Here is a 17,467-nt window from a genome sequence, read left to right on the forward strand (position 1 = left end):
AAGCTTCATTTGCAACAGATTAGTGGGGGGATGACAAACTTTTTTTTTTCCCCAGGTAGAAGCCTTTTTATTGAGCATCCTTCATTGTACTTTCATTAGCTCTATTACCTATTTTGAGAGCAGTATAATGCATCATATTCTGTTCTGCTTTTAGTTTTCCTAATATTTCTGCAAACAGATGTGCACACTGACTCCAAGATATTACTCCTGAGTGGCAAAAGATAGGTTAAAACTATTGTATAGAGATGATTTATCCTAGGTAGATTGCTTTGCATTTATTGATTTTGAACTTCATCAGTGATGTTGCTCTTGAGCCACTTGGTACCATGAACTCCTTCTGCAGCACTTTGCAGCTGCTTTTACTGTCCTACATTCTAGATAATTTTCTATAATCAGCAAACTGTCATCCTGATGTTCGTACTCTTTTCCAAATCATTCATAGCTATGAAGTGAAGAGGTCCCAGTGTAGTTCCCAGGTAACTTTCCTCCATTGGAAAAACTATTTTTCCCCTTTATCTCACTTGTTTCGATCAGTTAACAACCATAAGATCTTGTTCTTATCCCACAACAGCATARCTACACTGCAAATTTCCAGAACCATTCTACAGTTTGCTGAATAAGAACTGAGGCTAAACTGAAGGGCTTTGCAATCTAATGTACAACTTCTTAGCTGCTCGTATAGATGACTCCATGTATATACACACACTATTCATATAAAGAAGGCCTGGTTTTTGCATTTAGATTGGCAAATAAGAAAAGAATTAARTACACACTGAAAATGTCTCCTTTGCTATTGAAAGGATAAGAATGTTTCCAATGAATAAGAGAAAAAATATGCAAATATTTGAACAAAAATATAATTAAAGTAAATGAGAGAAACTCCTGTTTTCACAGCTGGTCATTGGTACTAATTGCCAGCTTAGCATTTCATCTCCAGGACTCTGCTCATAGGGGTAGCCATGGCAGATCTGGTGTCAAGAAACCATTCGTTTGTACAAGGATACATAAAGCAAAAATAGCAAATTTAGCCAACAGATTTGTAAGGCATATTTGTGCTGCAGCTTCACAGATCTTGTTATAAATGATTTGCTTCACTTGGGATATGTGCAATAACTTTTATTACTTGTTAGATTTGTTTTTTTGATATTACCTGCTATTGTTTTTTTTTCTAACTAGCCTTCAAACTTCTTACTTTCAACTGCAGCATTAAAAAAAAGACATTTTACTATATATCCAGCCTTCCGCTCACTAAATCCATTCACTAGTTAGAGTAACCAATAGAACAGAAGTTACAAGAATAATCCTTCTTTTCTGCTATTATCAATAACTTGTTAATAAAAGCCATTTGAGTAGAATCACATTATCGTGCGTGTGTATCAAACACAAAGGGGACAGACTGCAGACTCCTCTCTTATTGCAGCCACTGGGAAGTCTCATCCTTGGTCTTGAAAAACAATCTTCTTCTGGGTAACAGGCTAATTTATCATCTACTAATAATAACGATGTGTCTTTCTTGTTTCATCCAGCTGCCTTGTTGGGAAGAAAGGGAGAGTGGAAGAAGCTTAAATAGATTGTATCCTGATTAATAATTAACATTTATACCAGATATATAAAATGGCTCATATCCAAATAGGAAATAAAATTTCTAGAGATCACAAGAAGTACAAGAAAATATTTAGAGACATTTATCTGCACATTCAAATATATCTTGACCTTATTATGGAAAGGTTCCTGGCATCTTTTCCTTCTTGATAATAGAAATCTTGATAATTCTGCYGTAGTACTCAGGATTATCTCACTCAGGGTTCACTCAGGTGAAACAATACACAGCAAATAGGCAACAAAGTCTCACCATCTACCCCTATTTTTTTTTTTCTCCATGTCTGAAAAATGAAGAAATGTATGCCACAAAGCTAGCCTAGTAATTATAGCAGCATTCAGCAAGAAAATCTTATATCTTTAGGAATATCCAGCAAATCACAAAACATGCAAGTCTCAACACGGAGTAGCTCTACTGGCCCTGTTACATCATGTATTGCAGGGGCACATTGCTGCCACTTTTAGATTTGTTCCTCTGGCCTACTAGGCTCTGAAAATATGGATATTCRTTGATATTTGACCACTCTGCCTCTTGATGTATACTATTTGGGAAATAAACAAACATACAGAGCAATCSGTCAAGGCCTCCTGCTAGAAGGAGGAACAGCAAAAATAATCAACGTATGAGTCTTCTTGCAGCCTGAGGACCTATGATGCTCCTGACAAGAAATGTCCAGCTCTGTGTGGACTGGGTCATTGATCAAAGACTCTTCCTCCCTCAATGTCTCCTTATCTTGGTTTTACTCTACAATTCCCACCACTGCTTGCTAGGCTACATGACCTTCTCCTCCTACCTTGCCTCCTCTATTCAGGCTGGAAGTTCTTGCAGAAACCAATGACCTGTCTTCTCCAGATGAAGACTGAATCTAGAGACTGGAGACTACTTGCCGACTGGTCCTTTGCTACTACCTTTGGTGCTACAGTAATAAACAGAAGAATTACGATTTCTAYATTGTGTCAAAGCATGCAAGCTAACCTGGCCAAGATGTTACGATTCAAAGCTGATACCATCTTTGAATAAGTTTATACCTTAAAGAAAGCAAACAGATTTTTTTTTTTAAAGCTGTGCTAGCAAAACATGTCTTGTGGAACGTGAATAATAAATACACTGCTTGCCATAGCAATGTCCATGGGGGGAGGTAAGGGGTTGCTATAAAACATAGTATTCTAACTACTACAGATGTTGCTGCTAGAATTTACAGCTTTCTCTGCACGCTTATCTCTCCTCACCAGTTTCTGCACATTGAATCACATTCAAACATGGCCATTTTAAGGCATCTTTTTATTATTTGAACCTTTTTTTAAGCTACAATTAATTTCTTCTGTGCTACTCCATAACATTAAATAGATTCAAGACCTGTATTTACAAACCACATGCAATCCCATTTTGGCACATGTAAATTACATGCAAATGCATTCTAAATTAGTTTGTTTATCACTCTGGAATTCTAATCCAAAGGTTTTGTTTCTTTAAATTCAGTTTTTATTCTGACATGTATACAAATGAGCTTGACTCTGGAAAATAACTTAATAAACTCAGGGTTAGCTATGCAATTAGAGGAGGCATCTGGGAATCATAAAACCTGGAAAACAACATTTACATCTTTTGTACATCCAGATTCCACTTTTTTTTTTCCTCCCATAAATTCATCTTTTCAAAATATTGCAGTTATTTTTGTATGAGCACAAAAAACAAGAATTCATTTTTATAACCAATGACCCCTCTCTCCAACGAGCAATTCATGGGGTAGCACTGGATAAAATGTACAAAGTAGAAGATTTCATTATAAAAAAAAAAAAAGAAGAAAATGAAAAATAACTGAATTAACATTGATCATGATTTTTCAACAGCATTTCTTATTATTACAGCCAGGCAAAAATCTCCTGTGGGCAGTAAAGCTTTCCTATGTATTATTAGCCCTCTACAGAAAGCTATGAAAAGACACAAATCTGTTTTGTCAAAGGACAGAAGAGCATTTAGTTATAAGAGAAAGTATGGTCATAATCCATTGTCAGGTTAAAGGTGAAGAAAACAGAACTATAACACAAAGCCTTAAGAGAGTAATACTCCTGCAGTTAATTCCTGAACACCGCCGCAGAGCCGCCCGGTTTGTGGGGAGAATGCATTCGYCGGGCGACCTGACATCTATACGGTTTATATTTATTAGCAGCAGGGCTATTGTATAGCATCTCCATTTGTGTGGGAGCCGCCATGGCTCCTGCTCCGGGAGGCTCCGGCTGAGCAAGCGGTGGTGAAGATGCTCTCACGGAGGGAGCGGAGCCGTGGGGCTCCAGGGCTGGGGAGCAGTGTCCAGCACTGGGGGCAATGCTGGGACCAACCAAGGGTCAGCCAAGGTGGGAACAGAGACATTCCTGGGGATGCGGCACCAGTGAGGAGGTGGGAGGAAGGTCTTGCGTCTTCCTCACTCCACCAAGGGCCACGCACAGAGCTAAAGGCAGATGCATCCATCCGGCACTCAGACTCAGGTCACTTGGGAACTCTCTCGTGCTAGAACATGACAAAATTCAGGGTGCTGGAGGGAAGGGGCTGAGGTCAGGGTCACAGGCTCATGCAATGTGTGCCCATGGTTTGTTAGGTCTTTGACAATGGGCTTTGGTACAATCAAGTGCTGTGGCTCGGGTCCCAAAGCTCAGAGCTGCTCTAGGTCCCCATTGAGGGTGCATTTTGCCCCAGYCCATCAGCCGGGCTCCCTCGCAGCCCTGGGCTGGATCTCAAGCCAGCAGGTTTACCACAGGACGTGACAGCAGCCTGAGCAACAGCAGATCTGAGAAGCAGAAGATCAGACCTGCATAGGTGAGTCTTCCTCCTGGCAGTCCCAGGAGATAAGGACCATGGATGCAGCTGAGTAAGAGCGCAGGTAACCCTCATAAGGGCTAGCAAATGTAGAATTCTGCTTTACCCATGCAGTCCTTGTCCCCRCCGCCTGTGTCCTTTTCTCTCCCAGGACTTGTCCTCAATCCTGGCAGCGAGCACCTGCACAGGCCAGCGCAGCATCCCGCACAGACACCCCAGCTGGCTGCAGTGTCAGATGCCCGCCACGCTGTAAAAACAGTGTCTCACCTTCCTTTAACCCGCTCTTTAAGGACACTGCAGCGACACGACTGTCTGGCAGTACCCACACTATCTCGTTTAGCAGCATCTTCGATAACTACTGTACCGCCGGGTGACAAGAAGCCACTCTTCCACTATGGGTTATTCTGCACTTTCAGTCTGTATTCACAAGCCCATCACACCTTCTCCATTCATACCTCGCCTATAAAAAAAAAAAAATCCTTTGTGCCTTCAAGTTACAAGCTCAAAATAATCATAAAGGCTCTAGGTTATCCTTTCTTGTGGGTTTCCCAGTGACCTTGGCTGACTGCTTTAACAGAAAATGTGCATACTRAAAAATGAGGCCACCAGCACACCTTCTAAACAAATGAGCTGCAGTGCCAGCACCTTTACCTGTAAAACTCACTGTTTTGCCACCTTCTGTTAGAGCAGGGACAGGGAGAAGAGGTAGCAAAGAGGCCCAGAATCCTAGCAGAGGATAAAGACACCAATGGGTGGTTTCTCCAAAAGAAAACATAGCTCTAAAAACTGGTTTTGCTTTTGTTATTTTCTTTCTGTGTTTCATGTTTGCCATCCCTTGCTTTGTCTACYTAAGCTATCAGGTCTTCAGCACCGAGCAGCTGATGTTTGAGCAGCACTGAGCACCTCCAAGTACGCAGGGACTGGGATGCACGGGTGTTGTTAATGCAGAAACTTGGCATCACCAACCATCAGTGCCTCTGACACGTTAAAAAATAAATAAATAAAAGTYAAGCAAAAGCTCGGATCCAGGTGCAACTTAGCAGCACAGGAAAGACAGGACACTAAAGCGAGTAAAACCAGCAAGTCAGGGCTTTTTTATCCCCATGGGTGCRGGCAGGTACCCAGGCTGGTCTGCAACAAGGCTCGAGCCAGCACGTCTGCCCTGAGCTGTGCAGCCCACCTATCCAGGCCGCTGCTGGCTCATGCATTTCTGCACTGCTCTCCATTTTGTGGTGTCACTATATGTTCCCTGCTGTCTTCCAGGTATTTAGAACAGGMTTATTTTCACTAAGTTTTGCTAAGGTCACACGGTAGATAATTAAACAAACAAACTGTAATTCCTAAGTGAAGAGACTGTGACCATAAAAACGCCTTTACTAATTAAAATGTCCTTTAAAAAAGAAAGCTTTCCATGCTCCTTATAAACCTCTAATACCCAGAAAATATTATTTTTTTTCAGAGGGGAAGATACATTTTAACTTTTCCTCAAGACAACCCAAAAAGAGAAGGTGCACCATACACCTGTGCACAAAATTGCTCATTTTCACTTGCTTGAAATCAATCAGAAACTTGCCCTGCACACCGTGATACGGAAGAGAAAGCATCATGTGCAAACATTTCCAGCACAAAAAGCCTCGTCACCTGGGATACTTGCTGCTTCTGAAAACTGTGATCAAAGATAAAAACCAAGACAACTCCTCGCATTCAATTATGTACAGATAGTCCACAGCGTATATGCAATTCATAAAAATAATATTAAAAACACAACATGGATTTATATGCAGAAATGAAATATGGACACGAACAGAACACTAATCTTCCGATTGGTATCTTTAATTAGATGAGTAATTTGAGGGAATATCCAGCTAAATATTGCGCCCTTCACATGCTCATCAGCAAGAGTCCAGCTGTGAGACCATTACTCGACATTAGTCACTACATTCAGGAGGGGAGTTAGAGGCGTTCAGATTTCTGACATGTATGAACACATCACCATCGTCATCCTCACTAACATCAAATTCACACTTTCAACTCTTTTCTGCATCTTGTTCACGCGCCCTGATGACAGTCAAGTCAAGGAATTCACAGCACAGTGTCAAGCCTTTCATCAAGTGCACATGCCCAAGCCATGTAAAATATTTATATTTCCACATGAGAATTTATTCCCATATTGTTCTAGCTGACATCCTTTTGTCATGGGTCTTGCACATTTTTGCCTAGGTGAGCCCCAAAGAGGATGCAGTGACTTAATGAGCAGATCAATTACTGTTCGTAAGAAAAGATACTGTCTCTTTAAAGGTTATTTGAAGGTTGATTGCTATCTTATTGCTTATATCCCACAAATCTATTCAGCCTTATGAATGAATATGACCTTTTTATACTTACTAGGAGAAGTAAAAAAAAAAAAGAAAAAAAAAACAGAGCAGAAGTTAATTTAGAGCTCTATAATACAACACTTTTTCCTAGAGAAATGAAAGGGCATTCAAATCAATACCTGCACAATAACACTCTGATGAATGTTTGCACCCAATTTTCTCATTTTGCTAACTTGAGATTGGGCGTTTTGAATAGTTCTCAAGGAACATATTCTTTATGTGCTGTGAAGTATGTGGTATTGTGTCCAAACAATGCTAGAGGATAATCATTATAGGAGTATCACTGGGCCTGAAAAGGTCAGTTAGTTAGAAATGTCAGCTTTCAATGCAACCGTGCTGGACCTTCCTATGTACAGATCCAATTAAAGGGACATGCCAAGGTGCATGGAAACATCACGGTGACCCAGAATAATAATAAGGTATTGTGGGAAAACTTGATATTTTTCTTCAAAAGTAAAGGACTACCCTTTAGAATTTTCTCCCTGAGGTCTTATTTTGACTTAGCAAATATCACTTATTCTACATATATCCATAAAAAAAAAAAAAAAAAAAAAAGCTGCTTCTTAAAAATAAATGCAAAGGTAGGAGATTAAATAGTCTTACTGAAGGTAAATGCTTAGCAACTAAGTGCAGAAACCTCTGGTTTCATTGATAGATTAAAAAAAGTGTCATTTCAGGAGATCCCAAAGCTGTGGTATTTGGGACGGATGTAAGTGCTCTTTTGAGAAGCAGGCAGGGATCTGAGGACCAGGACAGAACTCCTCTGCTTGAGGAGGAGAGGGCAGGAACAGCAGCATCTCTGCAACCACTGCTGCAGCACGATGGGAAACAGACGCAAGAGTTAGACAGGTACTGATGTGCATGAATATGTAATTACAAGCAACTGTACTTCTGCTTATCACAGCAAATGGCAATTCTTATAACTGCACCAACAGAGTGAAGATGCATAATCAGATATGGTCAAGCTTCCTAATTAGCCTCAGGACAACCTCAGATCTAACAAGACATTTTAAAAAAAAAAAAAAAAAAAAAAAAAAAAAAAAAAAGAGTCTCTTTTCTCCATATTCTCTGTTGCTCAAGTTTCAAGACGAGAACGAGGCACATGCTAGAATATGTAATTACAAGCAACTGTACTTCTGCTTATCACAGCAAATGGCAATTCTTATAACTGCACCAACAGAGTGAAGATGCATAATCAGATATGGTCAAGCTTCCTAATTAGCCTCAGGACAACCTCAGATCTAACAAGACATTTTTAAAAAAAAAAAAAAAAAAAAAAAAAAGAAAAAAAAGAGTCTCTTTTCTCCATATTCTCTGTTGCTCAAGTTTCAAGACGAGAACAAACTTCTTCCAACAGTTCTAGACTTCAGCTAAGACCAACAGCACCGTAACTTTGAGCCGAGATTTCATAATTTATGTTTTATTTSTAAGACAGAGAAATCCTGGTGCTAGGCCTTTGAACACATTATTTAGGGTCCATTACTCAGCAATGAGGTTTTTTTTTTCTGAAATTATTTTACACTTTTGCTGGCAGATGGGTGAACTAATAACTAGTGTCTTTGGGATATGAGAAGTAGTTTCACTCCTAACTGTCTCTGAGCATTACAAAACTCAAATTGTTACTGGAAAGATAAGTRATTTCTTTTCTTGACCTCTTTTCCAAAAAAAAGAAAACAGTGTGTGAAGCTTAACTAACAAACACAAACAGTAATTACATTAGGCTGTTTAAAAACTCAGAGAGTATCCCCTGACACATACTTAGACCAAAATCAATACAGTATTAATTAATAAGGACTATCAAAAATAGTAATCAAGTTTTAACAGCAAACAACTTTCTGTCACATTTTATTACCCTGTATCATTTTTACTAATACGTGTCTTAGAGCTTCATGACTTTGAGTTCATATTATTTTCATGCTTCAATTAGAAAGAAGTAGACAGCCAGACTATCCGGGAAGGTAATGGAAAAGGCTTGTAGGGGGCTTAGTGTTGAAAATGATACTTAAATGAAACTTTCCAATACACTGTGAAACTTTTTCCTCCTTTTCCCTACTTTTACTTGAGGTCTTCTAAGAAGTAATATGTAGAAACGCAAAACTTAATCAGCTAAAAAATATAGCAAATCCCACATATCATTTAATGCAATGCCAGGAAAGTAGAAATATATTTTCCTAACCAGAGGAAATTAACTAGGCAACAGTCCTATATCTATAATTTAAAGCCGTAAAATATGTATGGCAGAAACTAAAGCCACCTTTAAAGAATTCAGTGTTGCAGTGTATCACAAATTAATGAAATGGAGACATTTTTAGAGCACGCAGCACTGAAGATATTAAAAGAAGGGAAATATTTCACTGCATAGATCAGCCTGGTAAATACTTTTTAAATCAAGCTTTCTTCTCTGCTTGAAAGTGTAAGAATTTGAATAGTAGGGGAAAAACATACACAAAGACATTAACATTTCTGATCAAATCTCAAAGCCTCTCCATAGAAATTTGGAATATCTTACTCTATCATTGCATGCAAGTCTTTAATGTAGTCAGGGCAAAAACTGAATAAATCAAGAGGAAGGAATTATGGAGTCAGCTCTTACTTCATTTCTCCTAAAATGGAATGGAAAGCAACTTCAAATACTTTATATTCCACACTGTAGCCAAGCTGGGCACCACGGCATATTCAACTACCCCAGTTTTTTTAAATGCAATCAATTTACTGCTGCCAAATGCAGTAGGTTTATATACACCTGGGAAACATGCACCTACGGTGCTGATGAATTTCTCCTGACATTGCACTGATTTCAGGAGAATGTTATTTTAAATTGGCAGTAGAGAGACTGGCAGGGAAGGATAAACCCTGAGGACGGCTGAATCAAAGAGAATTTCAAAAGAATTTTCCTGATGGTTCTTGGATAATATCACATGTTAGCTATTTTCAAAGCCAATAGTTTCCAACACACTTCCATTTATGGTATCAATAATTAAAAAATACTTCAGTGGGAGAAGAACTCACCTTATAGAGAAGAGAAACTAGAAAGCTGTGTTATTATCATGAATATCGGAGATGCAAAAAGCTTTGTCTCTGTAGAAAAGCTAAGGAAATAGGGATACCTTATCTGCAACTCTTGAGTGGCTACCACAAAACGGGAAGCAACCACAAGAGCATGCCCAAAGTGTTACTAGAGCATGATTAGTTGGAATTAAGGACAGTTGCTCAGCTGCTTTGAGCAGAAAAGCCTAATGAAGCCACCTGAAGATTTGGTCCTGAAACACAAACTACTAAGGAAATCATGGTGGAAACTGTTTGGGATCAAATCCAGAAGTTTGGGTTTTTTTTAAGAAAATTAAATTACCAAAACTTAAACCTCATTGAGTTGCACTTCCTGCCAGCATGGCCCTGCCAGCTACTAATGAATTTTTAACATCTTTTCCCCACCTCACTGCACACATTGGCACCCCGAACCGTGTGGCACGCTTGTGTCTCATTGCAACTCACAAGTCAAGGGGCTACAAAGCAAGGTGGATGGCAAGATCATTGATAAACGTAACTTAACATTCCTGCAGCTCCTTGCAGCACGGCAGAGCATTCCCCTCCTCCTTTTACATGGGTGTCAGCGGCTTCAAAGGAATCCCTCGGAGCAGGAAGGAGCCTGGCTCACTCCCAGCTTATGCATCATTTGTGCCTGGCGGTTTCTGGAGCCCTGCTGTAAAGGAAAGGCTTCCTCCAGTTTCAGACATGCCGGGGAACTTTCCGCAGCACCTTCCTCAGGAGCGCTGAAGCAGGTCATCTGGGCTCATAGCACCCTTACGTGCCCCTGCTTTCCTCCTCCCACTGCAGGATGTGCTCAGTTCAGCCCAAGTTAGGTATAAATGATCTATCCCTGCTCAGCTTAACATACAAATGGGTCACCAGAGGCTGACATGAATRTCTTTTCCCTATGTCCAGGACAAGAACTCCTTGCCACCAGCAGTTTGTGCAGCCAAAGGCTGAGAACTCACATCTCGACACACCTGATGGTCCCACCTCTGTGGGCACTGCATTTGCTCCTCCTCACTCAGAAGTCATCCAGGGCAAGGCAGGAGGCCGTGGGGGTCACCATGGTGGTGGGTGCTCAGTGCAGTGCACAGAGGGGATCCAAGCCWAGAAGTATGAGTTCACCTTCATACCTTCTACTGAAGCTCTGGGGGACCATGTTGCAATCACGAGCCCTGGAAATGGCATGTCTGCCACTAACATTATGATTTTTGGCATCTCATAARCCATTATTTATACGTTTAGTCACTCGTGCCTCAATGCCTCTTTTATTGGCACTAATGGAATTATTTTACCTTGCAATAAATCTCATTAATTGGCTGATCAGTTTTTGGAAAATTACCCATTAGCAGCATCTGGAGAAGAGCTGTTGTAATACCTGCATGAGATCACCAAACAATATGTGGCTAAATGTATGGGAACTGGTTTGGGAAATTTCACAAACAAAAAATGATGCTCTCTCGGGACGGATTGGCATTCCACAGGGGTCACCTTTCTTTTTTGAATCCATTTCATCTATTCTTGCAATTAGGTAACAACGTTTTGGGTGCTGAGACTTGCATGGAGGACTCTCCTACTCTAAGGCTGACTAATCTTCATCAAATTGCATTTGTATGTTCAAAACCGGACTTTCTAATCCACAGGTGGAGATTTTCCAATCTAGGAATTATATGGAATTATATGCCTAACTAGAAATAACTAGGAATTTTATGCCTAACTCCACCTCTTTCAAAAATCTCAGCTGTAAACTCTTAAATAAGCTGCTGTCTTTCAGCAACAGGCTCCTTTGGACAATGCCTTTACTGAGAAAGAAACTGAAAAAAAATGAGAAAGAAACTGAGCAGGCACTCAGTTACATTACCTGTGCAAAAATTTTACATTTTCTTTCCTACATAATCAATTATTGTAGATTTTTGAGTAAATATCAGAATACCAAAAATATATTTCAGAAAAAAAAATGGCAAGATACAGAAAGCTTTCCCCCCGTTTAATGCTGAATGTGTACCAACGTAGTTATTGGAAGCTGTTTTAGTATTTGACTATTTTGATTCATCTAACTAATTGCTGTGTTGATTAAACTGAAGTTCTGAAACAATTGCTACTTTATGTGATAACATCTACACAAAAACTCAGCTTAGTCAGTCCTTTCATTGCTCCAATGTACACAGATCTCATCAGAAATTACAATGCCGGAGGTATTGTAAATTTATTTTACAGAAATGTCTTATATTTAGTTATTCGGTTTCCCAGYTCTCCTTTTCTCTTACTAAAAAAGAATTCTGTGGTAGCTTTGGTACCTTTATCCAAGATCTTAGTTTTTATTATGATTAAGACCATCATAGATATTTTCCTTTTCTTTTTTCTTCTACAATAGAGGAAGTTTAAGATGCAAAAAATGAAAAATGTGCCATGTTCGCCCTTGAAGTTATAGTCAGAATTGTGACAATGGCTGTATCACACTGTATTGTTGCTTTTATCAGCAAGTGCCCTGAGCCTACATTAACATAATTGCAAACTGCATAAAAAGTGAACATGCAAAAATGTGATGCAATTGCCAATAGCCTCAAACATCTGTCCCAACCAAGTGTTCCTCCTCCTTGTTTTAATTCTTATTATTCTAACAAGGTTAGTGAAGGAGAAACCATGTCACAGATGATATCTACATTTAGAGTGTCAGAACAATTATTGATGCAAAATTGTTATCCAAGCAAATATGTGTCACATTTTGTTCACTTCCCATAACACCTGTTCTTTTTGCTAACACATTATTCCCACTTAAAGCCAGAACTCATTAGTCCCAGTTAAAGCCAAACTGAAAGCTTAATATGAACACACAGCTGAAAAACTGAAAAGTCAACCAAAAGGTAGCACCATTCAGTGCCATGAATGGTTGAAGCTGGTGAGCAATGAACTGCTGCARGAGTGAGAATTGAGAAGTTGTTCATGAAATGGATGAAGGAAACGAAAACTAAACAAAACAAACAAAAAACCCCAGATCCGGATCCAAACAGAAATATATTAAAAGTCACCCAGCCCTCAGAATGGAGATCAAAGAGAAGCACTGTTCAAACCATCTGAGCTCCAGTCGCAATGGTACTGAGACCATTGCAACACTCTACRTCAGAAAGTCCTATGCTTTCATAACTGGTCACCAAAAACTCAGTAGAGGACATTATGGTTTATCTCTTCAATAGACACATAAAAAAACATCACAGAGAAGACTGCTTAAAGCATTTTACTTTTGCCTTCATTATTTCTATCTCTCTCTCAGGTTTTCCCACACTCAACCCACCCATCCCAGCGCACGTTGAGTGCCACCCTTCCGTTGCTCCCTTAACTGTGTGGGTTTGCCACTGAAGAGAGTCAAACTTATATTTCTGTGATACTTGAACACACATTGTGAATTCTAGGGCATCTGCCCTGCAGACATACCGCTAACTGTAACCCCAGGAGGCTTAAAGAAATATCAGCACTCAAATTCATAGAGTAAAGGTCTGAAGAGGCAGCTCTGTGAACGGATAACTGCCCGGGGCTTTGCCAAGCACAATATAGCTGTCACTTGTTATTATGTGAAAGATTTTCTGGGGAACAGTGTTTTTCATTTTGCATGTCAGAGACAGTGAAAAAAAAAAAAAAAAACATTTAGACAACCATCTCTTTAAGAAAAGAGAAGAGCAGCGGAGCTCACTTACTGGGGCTGGTTATTGTCAGGAGGTCAAGCCGCCGTTTCTGCTGAAAAACAAATTATAAAAGGAATTGTTAAAAGGGGACTAATTTTAGTGGGTCAGCTTAGACCTGCAAAGTAAGTGTTCTGACATTTATAGCAGAATTAATTACGAGTTACACGTCTCTCAGTGATTCTTTTGGATGGGATTCATGTCTACCTTATGGGAGAGAAAAAATTTTTAGCTCCATTCTTTCAATGTGTTTTTATTTACACTGATAAAGTGTTTCTTTTTTTCTTTTTTTTTTTTTTTTTTGGAACTTATACTTGAAATGGATAGCTAGAAGCACAGGTGGTTGAGGATATTTATAAAAGTAATTTCTCATTCCACAGGGAAGCAGACAAGGAACCAAGACAAGAAACTCCAAGTTCTTTATTCATATCAATCACTGACTTATAGCCTGTATGTGATCAAACACAATTATTTTGCCTTGGGGTGAACCTTTCAAAGCCATGTAAGGGGATCTAGACAAAGTCAAGGCTGATAAAAGGAAACTTCTTTTCATGCAAGCACAAGCACAGTCAGCCCGTGGTACTCTGCCACAACATACCCTTCATGTTAAAAGCTGACCAGACCTCATCAGTGTTAGGTATTGGTACAGACAGCAAAATTCAAGAAATTATAATGGCAAATATTAAGTTTAAGCATAAAAGTGACTTCTGTAAGGGATATAAGCCTTCACAAGCAAACCAAACAGTAGTTAGAGATGGTTAGGACATTTTTTTGCCTGGAAGCAGATATCCCACCAATACTTGGATGCTGGAAGTCTGTAGTGAGATTCAGTTCGTCTGTAATACCTGTTCCTAACCTATGAAAGCCTGCCCCGCCTTTATCCCTTGCAGGCTTATCACTGAAATCCATGTGTTTCTTGACTATCATCATCCTTTACAACCTTTTTGTAGGCCACAAAAGCTTTCCACCACCAATAGGGTTTTCTCCTTCTCCCAGATACGAATAAGTGCCTACACTTTGAAGCACTTTCTAACTACTATCTTCTCCCTAAAAATATCTTTACCCAACACTAGCCTGTCTAGCTGGCATTGCAGATTATACTGTCCACTTTAATTTCTCTCTCTTAATCTGCTCAATAACGTCTGTGTTACTTTCATTTATTGTCAACCCTATTGATCTTTTTCTAATCTAATTCTCATCATTGCATTCATGGTATTCCCTGGGTGACAGCTGAAAGTCCTTGAGGAGGAAACATTGACTTGGTGTTCCTTACAGTGAATGTTCTTCCTTTGAAATTATGACTGATGAAACTCCTTTCCAAACTCATTATTCTTCTCAAAGTAGAGCAACACTAGCTGAAAAGTGAGGACACAGTTCATCATCAGCCAAATTTACCTGAGCTGTATGCCCAACAGTGAAGGCCTCCTAATGGAATGACAGAGTGGGATGTCAGGACAAAAAGTACCCCTACCTTTTCTGAAACTTTTTGATCTTTACTAGCTTAATTCAAGTACAATGCAAATAATTTTTTTGTGAGAAACCTCCTTCCTGTCTGTTTACGTGGTTATCATTTGTTCTTGAATCGCTGACRCGTAATTTTGGGTACGACTTTAGTAGTGTGCTGGGTCATATTTGCTTGGGCCAAAATATTGGGCCAAAAGCTTTGCTTATGTTTCTCAGCACAGCTGGAACTACAAAGACTCCATATCTCATGAACATCTAAAGTAAAAATAATTAATAAAAAAATCCAAAATCTATGCTGAAATCTGATCTGTTGGGAAAAAAAAAAAAAAAGAAAAGGTGCAATCAAAGAAGACAGCAAATTGCAGAGTGTTGGAATAGATGGAAAGGCATACAGCCCAGCTGGGCCCCAATGCTGACTTAAATTTATTAACTGGTGTTAGAATCAACATTAAAAAACAAAAAAACATAAATAGCTTAACGTGACACCAGAAGAAAAGCATCTAGTATTAAAAAGAAAAAAGKAAATAAAATGAAAAGATATTGTAGGCCAGATGTACAGCTTATAATGTTTTTTTTTCTCATTTGGCTACATTTCTCCAGCTTCAAGTGGATCAGCACTGATCTTTGGCATCTCATACCTGACTGCTGCAAGAGATTTGAAATGCCACCACATCCTTGGCATTGGCTCTACCCAAATTCACCCGTCTGGAAGAGTCTGATCGCTGCCCGACTGCTGTAGTTAACAGAGCAAAGCTTCCTCTGCTTTGACCTTCAGCAGACCTTGAGGATATTCCTGTAATTTAGCTCTGCTAGAGGAATGTAGGAGTACTCCCCCAAACCTGGGAAGGAGGACAAAATTTGCAGCAAAGTGCAATTGAGAATCATGCACTGAAGCATGCAGAAATGCTCTAATTATACATACTGAATTTCCAGAAATCCAGCCCTGCTCTCTGATCTCAGAGGCCAGCTCTCTGCAGTTTCCAGGGCTCASCTGGGTGCAAGCAGACTAGCAACTACAGGGATTTTTTTWAATTTTATTTTATTTTAAATACAAGCACACTTATGATTAGTTAAAAAGCAGCAGAATTTGAATTTGAAAAGAGAGACATTACAAGTGTCACAAAGATTAATAAAATAATTGCATCAGAAGTATCATGGCTGTGGGGCTTTATGTATTCTCCTCTCCCTTCCGTGCTGGAAGATGCAAATTGCAGCTGTTGCCCCCCCTCCAGCATGTTCACCCTCTCCCTGTTTTGACAGATTTCTTGAAAGACTTGTCTCCACAAGATGTCTGGCTTTTTTTTTGTTCTGCCTTTAGTAATTTTCCGCTCCTCAAACACCTGTCCCTGCAGAAATGCTTGGGACTGTCTCAGTCTTCAGGCAACTGACTGTCCCCAAAATTCCCACCTGATMGGAGAAATGTGAGGACTACAAATCCTGGTCAGGGAAGAAGTGGCAGTTTCCTGTATTAGTAACACTGGATTTCAGCTACTTTGRCAAAAAAGCATGCCATGCTAAATATTAAAATGATTTCCACAGTGTCGACCATAATTTACAAGCAGCAAACCGAGATTTCCTGTATCATCACAGCATCCTCATCACTATAMTCTCATCCTACCCTTAAGGAGCAGCAGTCTCATTTTCGCTTTACTGTCTACTTTGCAGGCCATGTGAAGGCCCAAAGACAAGCAGAGGCTATGGTGATCCATAGCAGCTTCCCACCACCTACATTTTTGCTGTCACGGGTGCTATCCAGGGGCATGGTCCCTACTGTGTATTAGGGCTCAGCAGTGAACCTGACCTGGATCGTGTTCACTTCCACAGAATTAACACGATCTTTAATTAATGCAATAAGCACTGATGAGTAATAAATCATACTAAAACACAAGGAGGGCAATTTTTTAATAAATTAAGCATTGATTCATTTAATAAATATTAATCTATTGAGCATCAAGAATTCATTACATTTTAGCAAACCAGTTGAAAAAGACTAGCTAAAGTTTAAATGTGCAGAATGGTCCCTGTTCACCCATAATATGCACTTATTTTTAACTAGTTCATTAATTTATCAAGTTAAWCAACTTCCCTAAAACCAAGTCTGGAAGATTATTCAATTGCAGTACACAGTTTCCTTGACATAAATTCTGACTCATGTCTCAGRTTGTTTCCTGAATTTCTCCTCATAACTCCTTTTCTGAGCAACCCCCTTCTCATCCTTGATACTGATGACCTTTAAYGTAATTACAGATTGGTGTCATTTAATTTTCATCATCTCAAGTAAATCAGGGAGAGTTGCAAAACTAGAAAAAAAATGTTGGGGGGTGGGGGTGTAAATTAACTCATTCATTTAAGTTCAGCTTATCTACAAGATGTTCTTTCACACTTTGCTCTCCACAGAGTTCCTCCAACCTTTTATATAGATGTGGGATGTGCTGCACTTGCTTTGACTCTTATCTACAGATTAGCAAAAGAGAAGGAAAGAAAGCCAGATGCTAAGATGCCCCATG

At 39.4% G+C, this 17,467-nt stretch overlaps 1 protein-coding gene across 1 annotated transcript in view; it reads right to left on the bottom strand.

Moving 5' to 3' along the window:
- Positions 1–4,332: 4,332 nt before the first annotated feature.
- Positions 4,333–17,467, bottom strand: part of AGBL4 (ATP/GTP binding protein like 4) — a 442,154-nt gene continuing 429,019 nt past the window's right edge. The window contains exons 6-7 of the mRNA XM_026053874.1: positions 13,512–13,551; positions 4,333–4,385 (exon numbers count right to left, since the gene is read on the bottom strand). Coding sequence (XP_025909659.1) covers positions 4,333–4,385; positions 13,512–13,551 — 93 coding nt within the window. The remainder of the gene's footprint in view (positions 4,386–13,511; positions 13,552–17,467) is intronic.

This window comes from Nothoprocta perdicaria, unplaced genomic scaffold, assembly GCF_003342845.1.
Source record: "Nothoprocta perdicaria isolate Ctin4 unplaced genomic scaffold, notPer1 scaffold_0, whole genome shotgun sequence".
In the NCBI taxonomy this organism is placed as follows: Eukaryota; Metazoa; Chordata; class Aves; order Tinamiformes; family Tinamidae; genus Nothoprocta; species Nothoprocta perdicaria.